The sequence below is a fragment of the Trichomycterus rosablanca genome, chromosome 17 (genome assembly GCF_030014385.1).
Source record: "Trichomycterus rosablanca isolate fTriRos1 chromosome 17, fTriRos1.hap1, whole genome shotgun sequence".
Lineage (NCBI taxonomy): Eukaryota > Metazoa > Chordata > Actinopteri > Siluriformes > Trichomycteridae > Trichomycterus > Trichomycterus rosablanca.
In genome coordinates this window covers 23,007,874-23,027,577 of record NC_086004.1, presented here as the reverse complement: position 1 = coordinate 23,027,577, position 19,704 = coordinate 23,007,874, and the positions used below count along the sequence as shown (strand labels likewise).

The 19,704-nt window shown below is 36.3% G+C and overlaps 2 protein-coding genes across 3 annotated transcripts in view; one reads left to right on the top strand and one right to left on the bottom strand.

Annotated features, from left to right (window-relative positions):
* Positions 1-554: 554 nt before the first annotated feature.
* mob3c (MOB kinase activator 3C) lies at positions 555-3,774 on the bottom strand. Its single transcript, XM_063012379.1, has 4 exons — positions 3,698-3,774; positions 1,590-2,088; positions 861-1,063; positions 555-697 (listed from the first exon to the last, which is right to left on the bottom strand). Exons 2-4 carry the CDS (start codon positions 2,011-2,013, stop codon positions 668-670), a joined length of 657 nt encoding a protein of 218 aa, XP_062868449.1. The 5' UTR covers positions 2,014-2,088; positions 3,698-3,774; the 3' UTR covers positions 555-667.
* A 7,990-nt stretch (positions 3,775-11,764) lies between these two features.
* Positions 11,765-19,704, top strand: part of elovl1b (ELOVL fatty acid elongase 1b) — a 29,055-nt gene continuing 21,115 nt past the window's right edge. The window contains exon 1 of one of the 2 annotated variants that reach the window (XM_063013526.1): positions 11,765-11,789. The gene's annotated coding sequence lies outside the window, so the exon portion shown is untranslated. Of the gene's footprint in view, positions 11,790-12,195; positions 12,271-19,704 lie in introns of those variants that run through there. The other variant, XM_063013525.1, reaches the window with a different exon arrangement.

Below are 19,704 nucleotides of genomic sequence, written 5' to 3'. Positions count from 1 at the left end.
ATAAATGTCTATGAAAGCATGTACAAGTAAACACAGAGAAAAGAACAACGCACATTTGCATAAAATTAATAATACAAAGAAGAGCAATCCCATATTGCAGAGGTATTTGCAAAAGACATGCATTTTAAATCGTATAACATGCTCCAACACAGTTCATGAAAATACACAAAATGACCAGCTGCTCCTGCTGGGGAGTATGAAGGGCTATACTATGTTTTCATTTACATTTACAAGTCACAAATAAGAAGCAAAAAGATACAGCCTGCCAAACTTACGTAACTTATTTACACTTTTCACATGTAAATACTAAATATTCTCAGTTCTTGACTGATGTTTTATAGTACAATTCTAGTAAAATTTGAACCTATTACGATAAAACTGTTGCAATCCTATACATGTAAGGCACCTTTGTAGTCTGACGTGTAAACACAGGATACTAAACTGAGAGAAATAGAAATTTGGCTCATGCAGCATTTTTAGACAAAATAACTCAATAACTAAACAAAATACAATTATAAAATAGCTGTCATTTTTAAATATCAAGCTAACTGTAACTAATTATGTGGCTCATCTAGTAGAATTAAATCCTAATACAGTAAGGCAATCTTAAGTAAAATATACATTGTTCCCTTGGTTTAAATACTTCTGATTTTTTTTATTTCCAACTTCAGTTACAGATCCGCTCTGTCATGGCTCTCTGTTGAAAAAAACCCCACATTAAATCTGTGTAAATAAATTAATAAATATATATTAGAATATATGATATAATATGTCCCTCAAAACTCTAAACATGTCATATGGCAGCATCAGTCATCATTCTGATATTAACTTGTTCCTTACAGAATAAATAAAGATCTCACCAGTGGTTCCAGTTCGGAGTGTTCAATGAGACTGAATTCAGAGATAAAGTAGTAGTAGTGTTTGTAGCAGGTGTTGACATGAGCCTCAGCTCCCATGTTGCAGATGCTGTCAAAGTGGTGAATGTAAACATGCACAAACACTCGGAAAAGCCGACTTAGAATCTTTTTACACACTTGCTGGAAGTTCCTTGGAAAAGGGACCCCTAAAACAAAAAATATATATATTTACATCATAATTTACATGATAAATATGTAGTTTATATTGTGCTTTATTATATGTTTTACTGTAATATAGGGCAATATAACAAAAAAAAATTTGTCAAAAAAAATCAATCATTTTTCATTCTGTGTAAACTTTCCTGTTGCAGCTTAGTAGATGTGTAGCTATTAGTAGCTTAGTAGAATGGAAATGTATCAATACAATAAACCTTTTTTAATAAAATAAAAATTTCTGCATTATTATAAAAAAGTCTAATTTTCAACTTAAATCATAGCGGCTGCATACAGCCCTGACCTCAGCCCCACTAAATGTTAAATGCAGGCCAGAGCTTTTCATCCGACAGCAGTGCCTGACTTCACATATCACTACTTTATCCAGAAAAGTTAATTTTTTTTGTTATTTATGTGAATGTAAAGAAAAAAGCTATTATTTTTTAACATAAATCACATCCCTTTAATAAAAAATAAAAAAAAACATAAAAAAGAGAGAACACTAGACCTCACACTCACCTACACGGGTAGGAAAGATGTCCTCATTGTTAATAAGTGATTCGATCCAATTCATTAACAGATTCATATACTGGAGGGCTGGCAGCTTGGTGGGCTTCTTATACTGGTCCCCGTCTTGCCATCTGTATTCATAGCGAGGGCCTCCAGACATAACAGGGCAAGTTCTCTCGCTGCAGAACTCACTAACTGTTCCATAGATTAAGTTAATGCGGTTGAAAAAATCCACAACGTGCACGGCTATCCAGTCATTAATGTTCTCTCCTTCAGGCAGCTGCACAACTTTCCTGAGATCCAGTCCAGATTTCAGCGATGCCTGGGCCTTCTTATATAGCTCAAAGCGCTGTGTGCCTGGTTCAAAGCGTTTCCGAGGCCTGAAAGTCTTGTCTTTGCTGAACACCTGGCCAAGGCATAAAGCCATGTCCATATAGCTTGTGCTTTTAATAGAATCTACTCAGGAGGAGGCCAGGATGTATGAAATGAAGCTGCAGTCTCCTAGATCCTTAAATAAGAAAATACCTCAAATGTAGATTAATTTGTATATATATATAATACATAATATATAATACATTATATAGTAACACAACTATAGATTCAATAAGCAACTATCAATATTTAATTCTTATTACTGCATATGATAAAAATATCTGGGGACCACAAATAAACAATATTGTTACAGCAAATGTAGACTAAATAGACAAGAGTATGTGGACTTTGTGCACGCCTTAGTGTGTTGTGGATTTAATTTTAAATGGATATAAGTGCCATTTTACACATCACTAAACTTAATTACCCATAATGAAAAAATAATGGGTTCTTCTTCTTTCAGCTCGTCATGTTAGGGGTCACCAAAGTCGATCAGATCAAAAACTAAAATCTTTTAATCACCAAAGTGTTTAGACCATTTATTTAATGTTCTGTGGACGCCACTTTGGCAGCAATTACAGCAGCAATGACATCTCAACAAGCCATCACCATCAATGTGAACTGTCAATTTCAGGTCTGGGCTTTGGCTAGGCCAATCTAGGACATTCAATGGCTTTCCACAAAGCCATTCCTGGGTTGTTTTGGCTGTATGCTTTGGCCTTTTGCCCCAGTCTAAGTTCACCAGCACTCTGTAGGAGGTATTCTTTAAAGATGTAGCTGTATTTGGCTGTATTCAATTATTTGGAAACATTATTTTGAGTGATTAATTGCACTTCATCATTTAGTAGTTTGATAGATTGATCTGGGTTTGGTGAATTCCAGGGAAATCTATCAGAATGCAGAAATGAAGGAATAATAATCATTAATGGTTTTCAACTTTCAGCATGACAGTGCAATAATTTACTGTTTATTTTACCCAAAATTTTTGTCCTGTTGTCCTTTTTTTGCATTTTGTATCATTTATGCATTTATTACGAGTACTAGCTTTGGGTAACACCTGCATGTTTTTATTTTTATTAACTGTTTAAGTGTTTGGGTTAAACTGAGTGTTGTGGTAAAATTGTTCATTCTAGCGATATACAGTAGTTGGCACCTCCAAAAACAAATCTTATTGGCCAGTACATTACAGGACATCATATGCTTATAGCTATGGTCACTTTAAAGTAGCCAGTCAACCTGATGGCATGGTTGGAAGGAAAGAACGTAAAAAAAGGCCAGACAGACATGAGTAGAAAATGCCAAACTCTACAGACAGTAACTAAAGTCAAGAATCCAACCCATGTCTTTGGAGCTGTGTGTTATCAACACCAATACCTGCTGTACCACCTTACTTTGGTATTGAACTATGTGGGATAACAGTAATTACAGCATATGCCACCACACCCCTACCATCAAAAACAAAATAAAAATGAATTAGAGCTTTAAAATGAAATCATTTTTAAACATGCAAGTTAAATTGTATGTTTTTCTTTAAGGTGATGAAAGAGACAGCAGATCGTATTTTACACATTCCTACTTAATCCCACTTCAGGCTCCAGTAAATCATTAGTAAATCAGTAAAGTCCAGTGGAATGCAAAATCAAAAAGACACAATATTTACTTGCAAGAGCACATAAAAGTAAAAACTAAAACAGTTTGGTTAGACACTGAGTCGAAGGCAAAGGAAAATATCTTCCCTACAGTACCTGGCTCAAGTCCCACTCTGAATGCTTGGAATGCTGTGGGGATCTATGGAAAAGCTCCAGAGATATCATCAAACTCCAGTTAACGGCCAGAGGACGTGTATAATCTAAAGAACTTTGTTTAACTAACTCTTTAAGCCTGACAGTCTGAACATAAAAAGTCTTGTTAAGCAAAAAAAGAAAAGTTGTTTGGCTTTTCTTCCTGGGAATGATGTCATATCCTGATTTTGTCTGCCAGCCCCCTCTGTCTCTAACTAACTGTATGAGTATGAGCGTGTATATGTGTGTGTACTCAGAGGCAACTTGAAGCTAAAAAGGAAGATCCAGTTGTCTGTGGGTGGAGCGAAGGTCTTTGCAAAACAACTCCTACTGTATGGTTGTCATTTTTCTTCCTGGCCACAAGCACTGAAAACTGTATGCTTGAGCTTGGTCAGACGTGTCATGTGAATTCCACACACACTGAAAAACAAATTGTTGTACTGTCTGTGAACTCATATTACTATAAATAACAAATATTTTGGATGACTTTAAGCAAGGTCAAATTTAAAGGTTACTAACAAGTTTTGCTTTTGAATGAGCCCTTGCACATCTTTGACTTAAATCATCCCCAATGTTCATGCATTTACACAGATTAGCCAAAACATTAGGACCTGACAATTATGCTGTCAAAATAGCTCTGACCAGATATTGGCGGTCCTGTGGTATCTGGAAGCTTCAACTCATCTGGCTTTTCAGAGCATTTGCTTGGCATTGCATGTAATGATCTAAGGTTTGTGCGAAGTTGTTTGACCAAGAAAGCCCAATTAAATAACTATCTAATAGTTCCAGTGCTGATGTTGCGTCCACTAGTTTGTTGTGGTAGACTGCATATTCCTAGGAACTGTTGCTTATTCTTGGCAGCTTTATTGGGCCCAGCTAAATGACCCACTAGGTTTTCAATCTTCCTAAATCCAGCAAAATCTTTAAAAATTTGTATTATTTCGTCACCCCAATGTAAAAAACAGAATTTAAAAAAATGCATTTTCTTTTTTTTTGCAAATATTTTTTCTCCGATTGAGGAGAGCAAGACTGTTACACGCCCCTCCGACATGTGCGCAGTAGCCAACTGCATCTTTTCACCTGCACAAGGTGAGTTCATATGCCAATCAGCTTTTGTGCTGATTGGCATATGAACTGAGAGCCACAGCAATAATCCTTGACTCTGTGCAGACACCATCAACCCGCCAGCAGAGGTCGTAATTCGCTCAGTTTTGAGGAGTTCCCTATCGTTGTTCATGCAGCCGCCCATCCCAGCTCTGGTGTGCTAGCATGTTTTACTGCTGAGCCACCTGAGTGGCTCAAAAACTTTTAAAAAAAAATTATAAATGGTCTATTAATGTCTAAGGAATAACTTCCAAACTTGTTCAACTAGTTTTATACATTGAGAGTTCGTTGACAATGCTCTTGCCTCTACAAGAACACAACAACAAAATCTTTAGGGATGCTCCTGTATTTGGCTGCATTTATCTGTCCCGTCTATAGCATGATGCAGCTTCCACCATGTTTCACCCTTGGGATGGATTAAGCTAGTTGCATTGCCTGTTTTTTCACTTTTTATAGTGTTGGTTCTTCAGAGAATACACTTTTCATATCACCAGACTATTGAATAACTTTTTTATGTTGCTTCTAAGTTCTTTACATGCCTTTATATGACTCTTACAGTGGCTCTTGACTTGCCACGCTGCCATAAAGGCCTGATTTATGGAGTGCTGCAGAGACAATCCAACAGGTTCTCCCATATCTGCATATCTGAATTTTAATTTTTAACTTTCTTTCCCAGATGCCCAGTTTGGTGGGATGGCCAGCTTTAGGAAGGTTTAAAGTTGTTCCAAGCTTCTTTCATTTCAAAGAATTAAAAGAATTGAGATACACAGACATTTCATTAAACTACTTGGCTTGGTAATTACTAAATTATTAAGTTTTAGTTATTAAATTAAACTATTATTGCATTAAACATTTGTTAAGCATTTGTTATAATTAAAATAGCACCACGACATTTCTTAAAAAAGAGGAATAAAATAGGTTAACAATGTTGACAAAGTACTAAAATGGTTGACAGCAGGAAGCATGTAAGTTTTAGAATTATTTAAAATGTTTTCTTATTAAAATAAAAAACTTAAGTTTAAATTATTTCAAAGAACTATTCAGTTTGTGAATAAATTGATTAACTTATTGACTGTTTTACCATCGTCTGGCTCATGGTGGGTCTGATCCATTGGGCAAAAGGCAAGAAACACCCTGGACAGGTCACCAGTCCATCACAAGCTCCAATTGACCTGACTGCATGTCTTTGGACTTAAAGGAAGAAAGCCGAATAACATGGAGGAAACCCACGCGGACACAGGGAGAACATGCAAACTCCACACAGGAAATACCCTGGCCGCCCAGGCGGGAAATCAAACCCAGGGCCTTAGTGCTGTGAGGTGGCCCATTGCACATTGAGCAATCTGAGTGGTGTCCAGAGTAAATTATAGCTGTTAGTTTATCATATTTTGTTATCTAAAACTTTTATTGCACTTGTGATGTATATAACAATGTTTCCTTCACAGATTAAACTGGTAGGTGAAGGTTTTGGTTAATCATGTAAGTTTTATTTCTTATTTTTAATGGAAAGCAGGTAAACTTACAGGTACGTTTATTTGATCTGTATAATTAGTCATGTTTCTTTTTTACATGTAATTTGGTGGAGTAATATTGCTTTTTGTTTATTAATGTAAAATATAAAAGCTTTACTCTAATTTACTTTATACAATTTACTTACATATTTTCACTAGAAAAGAGCCTGAAAGATTTCATGCTAACAGGGTTGGAGGTGGACGGGTCCTGTAAGTACGAATATGTTTGTTTACTATTTAAAGTCATGTTTATTTCCTCCAGCAGATGGAGACATGTAGTAACAATAACAACAGAGAGTGAGTATGGCAAGCCGTTTTGATATCAAGAAAAGGAGGATTAAAAGCTAAAACGGCTTGCCATAAGTGAGTCCTAATACGTCTTGTAGTTTTGGGTCCTACTTAAAGGTCTTAGTGCATTATATGTTGTTGTAGACAATTATATATTGTAAATAAACCATTTTCAAACCATTTGCACTGTTAAAAACTAACTGTACCTGTGTGTAAAAGTAATCCTCCCTTAATAATCAATTGGCCATATGTACCTGATACTGGATTCACTAAAAAACTTATTCACCCCGAATTTTTTGAGATAAGTAAGGCAAAAGTAAAACAATCTGTAATAATCCAGTAATGCCTGGTGAAAAGATGCAACTGACTGCTTTAGGCATGGCATATGTGTGTGTGCCAGCGTGGGTGTTGTGCAGCTGGTCATTCTTGCCATTCTGCCATCTCTGAGATGAAGCTATTGTCCAATGCAATATGACAATGATTCTAAACAAAAGACAAGTCCATCTCTGAATTCATTTAAAAAATATCTGATGCAATGTTGTTATGGATACCTTTAATATATAAATTCTTCATATATAAAATGTATTTTCTTTTTATTCAGGCTTTGTCTTATGTTTGTTTGTTTGGATTTTAAGTCATTTTACACTTTTGGTTACATTCATGACAGGACAGGTAGTTACTTGTTACACAAGATTTATCAGTTCACAAGTTTTAACGTCAAACACAGTCATGGACAATTTTGTACCTCCAGTTTACCTCACTTGCCCATCCTTGGACTGTGGGAGGAAACCGGAGCTCCCGGAGGAGACCTATGCAGACACAGGGAGAACATGCAAACTCAACACAGAAAGGAATCAGACCGCCCCACCTGGGAATCGAACCCAGGACCTTCTTTCTGTGAGGCGACAGTGCTACCCACTGAGCCACCGTGCCACCGTGCCACCCAGGCTTTGTCTTATAATAATTTGTATCAAGATTTAAAATACAAGCTCCATTTCCAGACAAGTTGAGTGGATTTTGTAAAACTGTAAACAAGAATCTGTGATTTGTTCATTGAACTTTTATTTACTTGACAAAAGTAAAATGAAAAGATTTTTTGGTTTCCTGTTTCTGTTATTATTTAACAACCAAACTGTATTTTGTTAATATTAACATAAATAGAATTTGATGCCTACAGCAGACTCAATTTGATGCCTGAATGTTGTAACAGACACTGTTATCAACTGAAAATGCAAATAAATGTTTTGAAAGTGGAATTTTTGTCCATTTTTGCTTGATACAAGATGTCAGCTGCTCAACAGTCCATAGTCACACATATTCTATGTCTACAAAGACACGTTGTTGTAGACTAGTGCATGCAGAATGAGCCCTAGAATTGACCCCCCCAGGAAAAAATGTTGATAAGACCCAAAGAACATTTCTGCAAGGAATTGATGCATGGCCTTATCTTTGCACAACAGAGTTTTAGATTGCATTTCTTGATGCAGCAGCAGACTGTGTTAAGTCACAACTGTTTTACAAAGAACTCCAAGTGCAGTACTGTTTGAGGTTACGCCTCAAAGGTCACACGCCACTGCTGACAAGGGGCCCTTCGCACACTGAAGAAATCTGACTTACATTTACATTTTCAGCATTTAGCAGACACTTTTATCCAAAGCGACTTACACAATAAGCTGAACACGATGAGCAATTGAGGGTCTTTACTCAGGGACCCAACAGTAGCAACTTGGTGGTGGCGGGGACCGGCAACCTTCTGTTTACTAGTCCAGTACCTTAACCACTGAGCTATCACTGCCCTGTGTCCTATGACTTCTCCAGATTCCCTAAATATTTTAGCCATATTTTGTACAGTAGTTGGTGAATGACCTAAATTATTAGCAACCTTGTGTTGAGAAATCTACTTTTTGAACTTGATTTACAATTATCTTACAAAGTTTTGCAGTAATGAGACAATACTCACCTTTACTTGCAAACACTCCTTTTATACCAATACAGAGTTTTACCTGATTATGATAATGTCATTTGTTACCAGTTCACCTGCTTATTGTGAAATGTTTAAAACCAGTCATTAAATATTCTATACATTTTTACTCTGATGTTACTGGCATTAAATTCAAAATGTGTCTATATTGACAAAATACAATCAAGATGGTCTTTCAGAACATTTACAATAATTTCTTTGTACTTTTGTCAGTTAAATAAAAGTTCAAAAGAATTAACAAATCACAGATGTCTGGTAATATCTTACACAAAAATAAAAGAGATCAGACAGGGAAAATCTCTTTACTGCACTGCACAGAAGAAACATTCTAAACACATTCTGTAGCTTTACTCTACACTTCCAACATACTTGCTAGTTCTGCAAACACAGTGACAAGATAATTATCACATCATAGGAAATGAAACTTGCCAAATCACTATGTTGCACCATAACCTTCCTGTTTTACCTTTAACCCAGTTGGTATAGATGTTGAATGTCATTACTCTTAGTGTGAGGCTATTACTGTTACCGAAACAAGAAAAACTGGAAAGACTTTAAAACAAACCCAATGTTCAGGCATTTTTAAAAATACCAGCACAGCATTTTTAAACACATAATAAATTTTTACATAATATGGAAATGATTACGTAGAACTGAAAATGAAACCGGTGGCATGGTAACACAGCAGGTACTGAGGAAGTCACACATGGGTTTATTCCTTTTACTGACAGGTTTCATATGCAACACCCAATATCTGTATTGATATTGTTTCTTCTGGGTACTTCAATTTTCTTCCACCTCCTTACAGCATGCCAGTTTTTGAATTATTAGATCATTATTGGCCGTAGTGAGTGGTGGGGTGAATGGCCCTGTAGCCATGTCCATGGTGTCTGCTTGCTTTGCAGTCAGTGTTTTTCCAGGAGGCTCTGGCCCCATGCAATCATGATAAAGCGGTTACTGAATGAATAAATAAATGCATTTCCAGTAACAAATTTTGATCTTATTATCTATAAAACTTTTGGAAAAAAAATGTTTTGTGATTGGGTCCAATTCTATTGTTTTCCCACTAGAATAAATACGTAACACAGAACATGTATTGGGCAGCAATGCAGCCTGAAAATGTGATGCACATAAGTTAAATATAAGCTCACTGTTGGTGTGAGTAATGCATTATAGTTAAATTCTTGTTGTTTCATTTTATTACTTTACTTACTTCTGTATTTCCAATCTATAATCAATCCAGCAATTTTACATAATTAATTTACAACATTTATGACTTTCAGCAAATGCTTTTATTCAAACCGATTTACAGTTGGTACTGTAAGGGCCTTGCTCAGAGACTTAGCAGTCGCAACTTGGCTTAAACTAGCAACCTTCCAATCAATAGTCTAAAACCGTAACTGCTGAGCTACCTCTAGTGCAATACAATCAATAAATCATCCAAATAAACCGGTCCCGTATTAAATAATTTAAACATGACTGCAATGCCCAGCTGATGACCCAAAAAATGCATGGTAAGCCGATAAATGTCATGTCATGTCATGTAATTCCACTACACCATTTGCTTTGCAATAGCTGACTGCAAGACAGCTTTCTCCAGTGCCCTCTTTATGTCATCGCCTGTAGCAAATTAGCTGCTGATAATGGAATCCATGTTGTTATGTTGTGAATCTTTGTTGTTAAACTTTTCTGCATTAATGCTGCAGTCAGAAAAGTAAAAATACCTTTGCCAGGGGCACTGACACAATCCTATACCATGACAGACCCTGGCTTTTAGACTTTTGTGGCCGACAGTCTGGATGGTCCTTTTTGTTTTTGGTCCAGAGCACATACAAACATTTCTTCCAAAAATGGATTGGATACTGATTTATCTAACCACAAAACATGTTTCCACTGTGTGATGGTCCATCCCAGATGCATCCAAGCCCAGAGAACTCAACTTCTTGATGTGGATAACATAATGTAAAAAGGAGTAAGGTAGGTTGTGCCAAGAATGGGAGACCTGCAGGGAGGACAGACGTTCAAGAGTCCAAGTTCCAGTACTTTTGCTTTATTTGCACACACAAGAAATATTTACACACGCGTTGAAGGTTAAAAACCACAGCTGGTTGACCTAGTAACCCCATCGGCTTCAGCCAACTGCAAGGCAGTTACCCAGGTTAAAAGCTTTTGACCGTAGCGGTCAAGTTAAAATAATGCAGTAAAAGTTAAATGTCATTTATAAATGTGTACACTTCTGTAGAATTAGAAAAAAAATCTAACGTATTGGATGTTATTTATTTATTATTTATTAGGATTTTAACGTCATGTTTTACACACTTTGGTTACATTTATGACAGAAACAGTAGTTACGGGTTACACAAGATTGATCAGTTCACAAGTGTAATGTCAAACACAGTCATGGACAATTTTGTATCTCCAAGTCACTTTACTTGTGAGTCTTTGGACTGTAGGAGGAATCCCACGCAGACACAGGGAGAACATGCAAACTCCACACAGAAACTGCCCCATCTGGGGATTTAACCCAGGACCTTCTTGCTGCAAGGTGACAGTGCTACCCACTAAGCCACCGTGCTACCCGCTGAATGTATAGAATGTAAAAGTACAGGTGCATCAAAACACCCAGGTGGGGTGGTCTGGGGCATGTTCTCCCTGTGTCTGCGTGGGTTTACTCCGGGTGCTCCGGTTTCCTTCCACAGTCAAAAGACATGCATGTGAGGTAAATTGGAGATCTTAAATTGTCCATGACTGTGTTCGATATAACCTTGTGAACTGATGAACCTTGTGTAATGATTACCTACTGTTTCCTGTCATGAATGTAACCAAAGTGTAAAACATGACATTAAAATTCTAATAAACAAACAAACAAACATTCTTTCACCAGTTGAAAAAAAAGTCCCAGATGCAAATCTCGTTAAGAGAATGGTGACTGTTCTCGTGAGACTATCCCACACCGTATCATTTTGGACTTAACAGCACCTGTCATGTCTAGTCATTATATACTGTGTAGAGTAGTTTATAGTTGAGTAGTTTGTGGAGTGAGACTCAGCCACTACTTTTTTCTTGCCGCCCACTTCTTCTTCTTCCAGTGTAGATGGGTTGGGTCAGAGCTCACCAGAGATCAGAGAGGCTGAGACGTGGATTTTCTCTTCAGAGATCTACAGTAAAAGAGGTACTTTTACTTACTGCTGTATACATGTGATAAATATCTTATTGTTCTATGTAAGTGAAGGTGGTGTTTTGTGTGGTTTGTAGTACGGATGACTGTTGGGTGCTATTTTTTACTCAATGTTTCTAGATCTGAGTTAATGTGCTGGATCATTAGTTCCAAAGTGTCTTATATGTTTCTAATATGTGTTTAGTTTTTGTATTTACTCTTAAAGTTGTTTATTGTTGGTAGTTTTGGTAACTATAACCCTAAGCTGTAGAAAAGGCGTAAACATCCCGCATGACTTGAACGCGGAAACAAACCCGGTCTTGAATGTAAGCGATTGTTGCTTAATCCCGCCCCTGTACAGCGCTGATTGGCTGCTCTAAAGCACGACTCATCTCAGTTCATTCGCCCTCACCCTCTCAGGTGTATCGGGTAAATGAACTATTCGGAAGGTGTGTTTGTGTTTTGTATACCGTCCTGAACGGTGGAAGGTGTTCAGGTAAGAGAATGAATGCTTTCCGTTTTCTTTCCGTTTACTGTCCATTTATTCTCTTGTCTAATACGAACAAATACAGCTGTAGGGTCTTTAATGTAAAAAGACAAGACTCACTTTTACCCAAATTAATCCTAAACTTAATAATAAAATTAAGCTGTAAAATGAAGCTGCGTGATGTACCGAGTACTACTACCTTATACTTTACATTCGTGTCAAAGCTCGTGTGAGGACATTTCTGAGGTAAATTTCTACTTCTGTTACTACTAATACGTTAAGACTAAAATTAGAAATAAAATAAATGAAAACACGATAAATGGAAAAACAAACAGTTAAAATATACTATTCTAAACAGTGTTATGAATATAGGCGAGTCCAACACGTCAGTGTTCTGAGTCAGCAGTTAAACCAACAGTCAATATTATTAGTTACATTTACAGCCTAACTGGACTGTTTGCTGTACGGATCACTGTTACTTGTAACAACAGACCATACAATGCTTAAAACATAAGAAGAGTCAATAAGTCGAGTTTGTTTGTTTATTAGGATTTTAATGTCATGTTTTACACTCTTTGGTTACATTCATGACAGGAACGGTAGTTACTCATTACACAAGATTCATCTGTTCACAAGGTTATATCGAACACAGTCATGGACAATTCAGTGTCTCCAGTTCACCTCACTTGCATGTCTTTGGACTGTGGGAGGAAACCGGAGTATCCGGAGAAAACCCACACGGACACGGGGAGAACATGCAAAACATGGAGTATAATTAAAGAATCAGTAATTGAGAACGAGACTTTTATATAACAAACACTTACTTTTACAAATACTGTATTAAACTGGTAATAATCTTATAAACCTTACAAATCCATTTTCAAATGGTTGTCAGTTTGTATCATGACTGTTTATGTATATGTAATGTTTCTAAATATGCAAATGATTGAGTCATTTAACAACTTCATAATCAAAAGAGGGTTTAGGGGCACAACCTGAGTATCACACTAAAAGAATTAGAGCTGTTCTATCACTTACTACACAGTACTTAATTTAACAATTTACTACAAGTTAAGTGCTGACTCATGTAAACTCAGTAATCCGATTGTCATCATCTGATTTCTTGCAGTACTCTGATTATTGAGTTAATAGAATGAGATAAGGTCACAGCATTTGGTACACACATTTCGCTAAATCCACACCAGGAGCAATGTAAAATGACTCGACATTCATGAATTATTTAATCAAATAAATTTAGTGCTTAATTTACAAACACATTTGACTGAAATAGCTTTTAGAATTGTATTACAAGTGAGCTGTTATTTATCAGCACAATACATTGTTAAAAGTGTTTATTGATGAGCTATATGGAACAAATGCACCTTATTCAGATAAAGATTGACAGGAGAACATTAAGAGAAAGGCACCTGAAAAACTTGTGGCATTGTTGATGTGAAGGTGTCTTTTAGCCGCCGGCATTGTTTAAAACCAAAACTTGCCATTTGGACAGCTTGGTTGTGTTTGCTGTTGATGGGTATTGACTTTTCAGGACCAGTGTTGACTGTAAACTATATATGCATATGTTTTGGAGTGTGTTTGTGTGTGTGGAGGAGGGTTCAAGTCCTTTATGTTTCTTTTTAATTAAACATTATTTTATGCTAATATAAAGATGACAGTCTAGGAAGCCATATTTTGTGAAATCCGGTTAGTAGAAAACAAAGGTAAGGAGAACAGAAAGTGAGTTACCAGTGCCCCCAACCCCCTTTTGTAAGTGCACGATTAGTTTTTACTTAAGTACTTAGTAAAAAGCTGGGCTTACAGTCATTGTATAATGTATAGACTTGAGGCTCTAAGACTATGAGATACTCACATACTATTCTGTGAATGGTTTATGAAGTTAAAGTTAAAGACTTTGGTCTGAACCTGATAACACACCTTTGTAGTCAAATTTGGCTAAAACAAAAAGATTTACCTGCCGTTAGAAATTTGGCTCAACCAGTTTTACCACAGGAGTTGGATCACAGTGCTGCTCATTGAAATATATTTGGGAAAACCAGCTTTATATAATTTTCATAAGTGAGCTATGGGAAAGTGTCTTCCTTCTTGCAAGACAGCCTGCTATGTGGCTTGATTTATGTATCGCTTACAAAGACAGAAGTGCCTCATTCCGAACCTGCTTAAGCACCCCAGATCACTGATCCTCCACCGAATTTCACAGTGGGTATAAGACACTGGCTTGTAAACATCTTTAGGTCTCCATCTAACCATTAGATGATCAGATGTTGGGTGTAGCTGAAAATTAGACTCAGAGAAGGTGATTTCACTTCAGTGCAGTACGGTACGATCCTTATGGTCTTTTGCAAACGTCAGCCTGGCTTTTCTTTTTTCTTTTTTCATACATCTGTTTATTACAATCAAGCATCCAGCCAGTATGACTAACAAGAGTCGTGTGATGAAAATCCAATGCAGATGGAGAGGAAGAGACTTTTACTGCCAAAACAGGCAAATACATTCTTCACCAATCAACTGAATGCTGACCTTTAAACTAGGCGTTCAAAATAAATGAAAAGTTTTTCCAGGTTTATTTTAGCCAGTAGGAAAAAGTTTAAATGAACCTTTTATTTACAATTATATGCAGATTTATTATAGTTCAGAGCACATATTATCTACAGTGATGATGTCCAATGTTTAGATTTCTGCAGTTTTCTAACACACATGCACACTTATTTACCTAATCAATCACTCATCACTCTGTGGGTCTAGCAAAGTCAATGAACAGTGTTTAGAAACACATCTGTGTACACATCTGCATAAGAGCTTAGCCTATTAGCCTGTATACTTATTAGCATAAAAGTGTAGCACTAATGTGTTAGTGAAGCTGTAAAGGATAGTAAGAGGCAATTTTTTGATTCTAGTTATTTAGTTTAGTTATATGTATCTATACATGTATTGATCTAAAGCTGTTCGGTTCTAATTGGTGCATTTTATTGGTTGAAGTGTGCATACATGTAGGTCCGACTCATGTTACTTTGCAGTCATCGCTTCGTCATGGTTGGCTGCACCTATGAGTCAGCTTTCTCCAATGCCTTCTGCCTTGTGTTACCTGTAGCAGACTAGCCCCTGATAATGCAACCCATGTCATGATCCAGCTTATTCTTGGTCTTCTTCGTCTTTGGAGTCCATGCATAAGTCCTGTCATAACACTACCTTTTGTGTTGTAATGTGTGTGACATGCCCAAAGTAACGAAACTTGCAGGACTTAATGTGGTACAGTTTTCTGTTCTGGCCATCTTATAAACTTGCTCAGTGGTCATCATCTTCCTCCATGAGATTTTCAGCAGTTTATTAATGCACTTGTTCTCAAAAACCTTTATCTTTGTCAGTTTGATCATCACCACCTGTCGCCATTCTTTACTTCACTTCAGCTTATTTTGCAGTATTTGATACTCCACTCCCCAAAGATAAATGTATTTATTTATTAGGATTTTAACGTCATGTTTTACACACTTTGGTTATATTCGTGACAGAAAAGGTAGTTACTGGTTACACAAGTTTAATGTCAAACACAGTCAGGGACAAATTTTGTATCTCCAGTTCACCTCACTTGCATGTCTTTGGACTGTGGGAGGAAACCGGAGCTCCCGGAGGAAACCCACACAGACACGGGGAGAACGTGCAAACTCTACACAGAAAGAACCCGGACTGCTCCACCTGGGGATCGAACTCAGGACCTTTTTGCTGTAAGGCGACAGTGCTACCCACTAAGCCACCCTCCCAAAGATTAAAAGGAGTCCACTTGTTAAAATCTTCTACCTTACACCTTCATTTCCATTATTTCTTCAGTGTTCATCACTTTGTTTTTGCAGCATTTATCAGCGTGATATATTCCTTCACATCTTTCTTGATATGACACACCAGCTCCTGTAGTTCATCTGGTGGTGTGACCAGTAACACAATGTCATCAGCATACCTGATTATACCTGTAGCACCTTTCTATAACTTGTTCTCCAAGGATGTTAAACAGACATGGTGAGACGTTACATCCTTGTCAGATTGCTTTTTTACCCTAAACCATGTTGATGTATGATTGGCAGTCCTGACAGCAGAATATTGTGTATGTCTGACTACTAAGAAATACATTTGCATTTAAATTTATACTCAACACTAATACATTTTTAAATAGCAATTGGTCTGTCAGCCTGCTAACTTGGCTTTGGTTTAGTATGGGTCCCATATTCTATACTTTATAATGCATAGTGTAAGAACACTTCACACAGTCGATAAAAAATGGAATGTGGGTTCTTTTTATTTAAACCTTGTCACTCTAAATAACAGTAGCTGCAACGTATTGTACACGTACAAACCCCATTTCCAGAAAAGTTTTTACATCAATTTTCCATTAACTTTCCTATTAATTAGGCTTTTTAATATATTAAGAACTCGGCACTAATTGTTACAGATTTGCAGGTGGAATTTTGTCTTGATACAACACTTTAGGAGCTCAACAGTCCATAATCGTTGTCATCTAATTCTCCTGTTCATGCTGGACCATACATTTAAAATACATTTAAATCTTTGGCACAAAGTGGTGAGCCACGATCAATCATTGCTTGTAAAGACTTTACTTTCAAACCCAATCATGATTCCCTTTCCTGTCACCAATTCACCTGCTTATTGTGGAATTCTGGAACTCTAATATTTAATAAACCTTGTCACTTTTTTGCCTTGGTGCCAACTTTTTTGGAGTGTGTTGCAGGCAACAAATTCTAAATGTGTTTGTATTTACAAAGTACACTGATCAAATGAGGTTGATCAGTGAAAACACTGGAAATCTTACCTTTCTACTTTGATTCTTCTTTTTACTGCATTTTGAAACTTGGGGTTGTAAATATAGTTTGGTTGGCTTCTACTAAATAGATTGCTTACTTGGTGTGAAAACTATAATCCCACTCAATTCTACCTAATATGAATATAAGCTAATTTAGCTTTCTTAGTCTGATTGTGGTCTTGCTGACTTGAGGTGTTTTTATTAATTGCCAATTCATTAATGTTCTTGATCATCACAACAGTGTTTGTGGGACCATATTTGTAATGGTTTTAATTTACATTTTACTTCAGCATGAATTCCTGACAAATTCAAGTGTACGTGGCTGTCGATTATGTGTTGTTCTTAAAACTCCTGTTTAATTTGCTTGTAACTAATGCCACTTATACTAGAGGCTTTGCATTCTTTACTTATTAGCAAAATAATGGTGACTAAAGCTTGCTGTGAACCCATTTCAAGGCTGAGTTCATTTGACATTACAGCCGCTGTTTTGTGACATTGCAGCAAAATCTTGTGTAAATGTAATACAAGCCACAGAAATGTACTTTGTTCTTTGTGCAGTCATATGCTCTCTTCCATAAAGTAGTTAGTAGTAGAAAAGTGAAGGACATCTACTGGTTGAGCAGATGATACTGGTTAAAAAGTCTTGCACATGCCACAGTGAAATGGGAGAGTTGTAAGTTGAAAAAATTGAGAATGGGAATTTAAAACAAATAAAATGGATGAGGAGCATCACATGCACATAATATATCAGCATGAATATTGCTGTATCAGGCCGCACATGACCTAGAATAGAGCTGTTGTGTCTCATATATCGTCCTGTATACTAAATAGTGTGCTAATTTAGATTTAAAACAGTGGCGAAATTAATATTTCCTGCACAATGTATTGGACTGTGTGTGCGGTTTGAGACACAGCCCTTAAGGCCTAAGCTAAAGTAGCATCTTCTCACATCTGTGTCCTGAATAGACAGTGAGTTTTGGATAGGGATGTAACGATGCACCACAACACAGTTAAGAATCGGTTATTCATTTAAGATGAATCGATATTCACTTTAAACAGCAGAGGGCACTGGCGCTATTCACCTCGCCTGGTAGACGGCACTTTACAAAGTTGCCAGGTAGGGGGATTTTCCAGCCAAATGTATTTATGTTAGGATACTTTCTTTATTTGTATTATTCATTTATTTATATAATGTTGGATTTGTTTTAAAATTTCATTTAAGTTTTTTTTTACACAATAAGCATTATTTGTAGTGATCGACCGATTAATCGGCCGGCCGATTAATCGGACCGATTTTTGGCATTTTTTAGATAATCGGCATCGGCCGATATATGTGCGCACAAGGCCGATATTTAAACATTGCCTCCGTCAGCTCAGTGACTGTATACAGTCATTGGTCTGGCTGTTGTTAGAGCGCCCCGTGTGTCCATTTTGCCACTCTCCAGGCAGACATCAGTGAATGCACAAGAACAAGGATTGTAATCCTCCAGCCTGGAGGTTTAAGCATGTTTGTTCATTCTTAAAAACAAAAAGATACTGCTATCTGCTTGTGTATGTTAAGTGCACTGAAACCTTTGAAATAATTTGTATTTTATTTAAAGTTTTTATTTTTTTTATTTTATTTTTTTAACGGCCAAAAGAGCAAACAAGAATATACAGTGATAAATAAATGTTTATTTAAGATCATTAATTCTGTTTTGTTTTATTATTATTATTATTATTATTATTGTATTTTTTAGTTGTAAAAAAAATGGTATAATCGGCTTTATATATCGGCCATCGGCCACTTCTTTCGTCTAAATATCGGTATCGGCATCGGCCATTAAAAAACCCATATCGGTCGATCACTAATTATTTGGCATAGTTTGTACCTACCTCAGAAATAAAAGGGCATTCATTATTTAGATAAATAGAAGATAAGCACAAATACAGGATTTTATTTAAATTTTTTAAAGAGAAATAATAAAAGGAAACTTTGTCATCATTTGTCTTCAATTTTATTTTCTTTAAAAAAATCGGCAAAAAAATCATATCGTGAACCCAGTAACGTGAATCGTATCGTTACATTCCTAGTTTTGGATATTATAATAAAATGGTTCATGATTAGTTATTGTTAGCTCTCTGTAAATCTGTTCTCATATTAAGGATTTGATTAATTTGCTGATTCATTGTTTACTCGCATCTTTACATATCAGCCCTGATCTGTTTCTGCATGAACTGCCTGTTCATTTGGCTCTATAGATTTTCTAAACATCTCTTAGATAGATAGATAGATAGATAGATAGACAGACAGAGACTTTATTAATCCCGAAGGAAATTAAGGCATAATAACATAAATTGCATACTACGTCTTGTTTTTTTAATAATGGCAGCAATTTGTATTATTTATTGATTAAATACTTGTTAAAATAGTAGTAGTACACAAAAATTCCTAGGAGGTTGTCACATTTGACATTGTAACATCCACAATCTAGACTTTGCTGTGCTGTTTAAATAGCTTAACATGGTTTCTTTAAACTTAATTATGAAGCACAATGATCCCAAAAGATGTTTGTAATTCTCTGTGCTCTGTGCTCTCTTAACATTCGACACAAATGGGATATAACAGAAAGTCA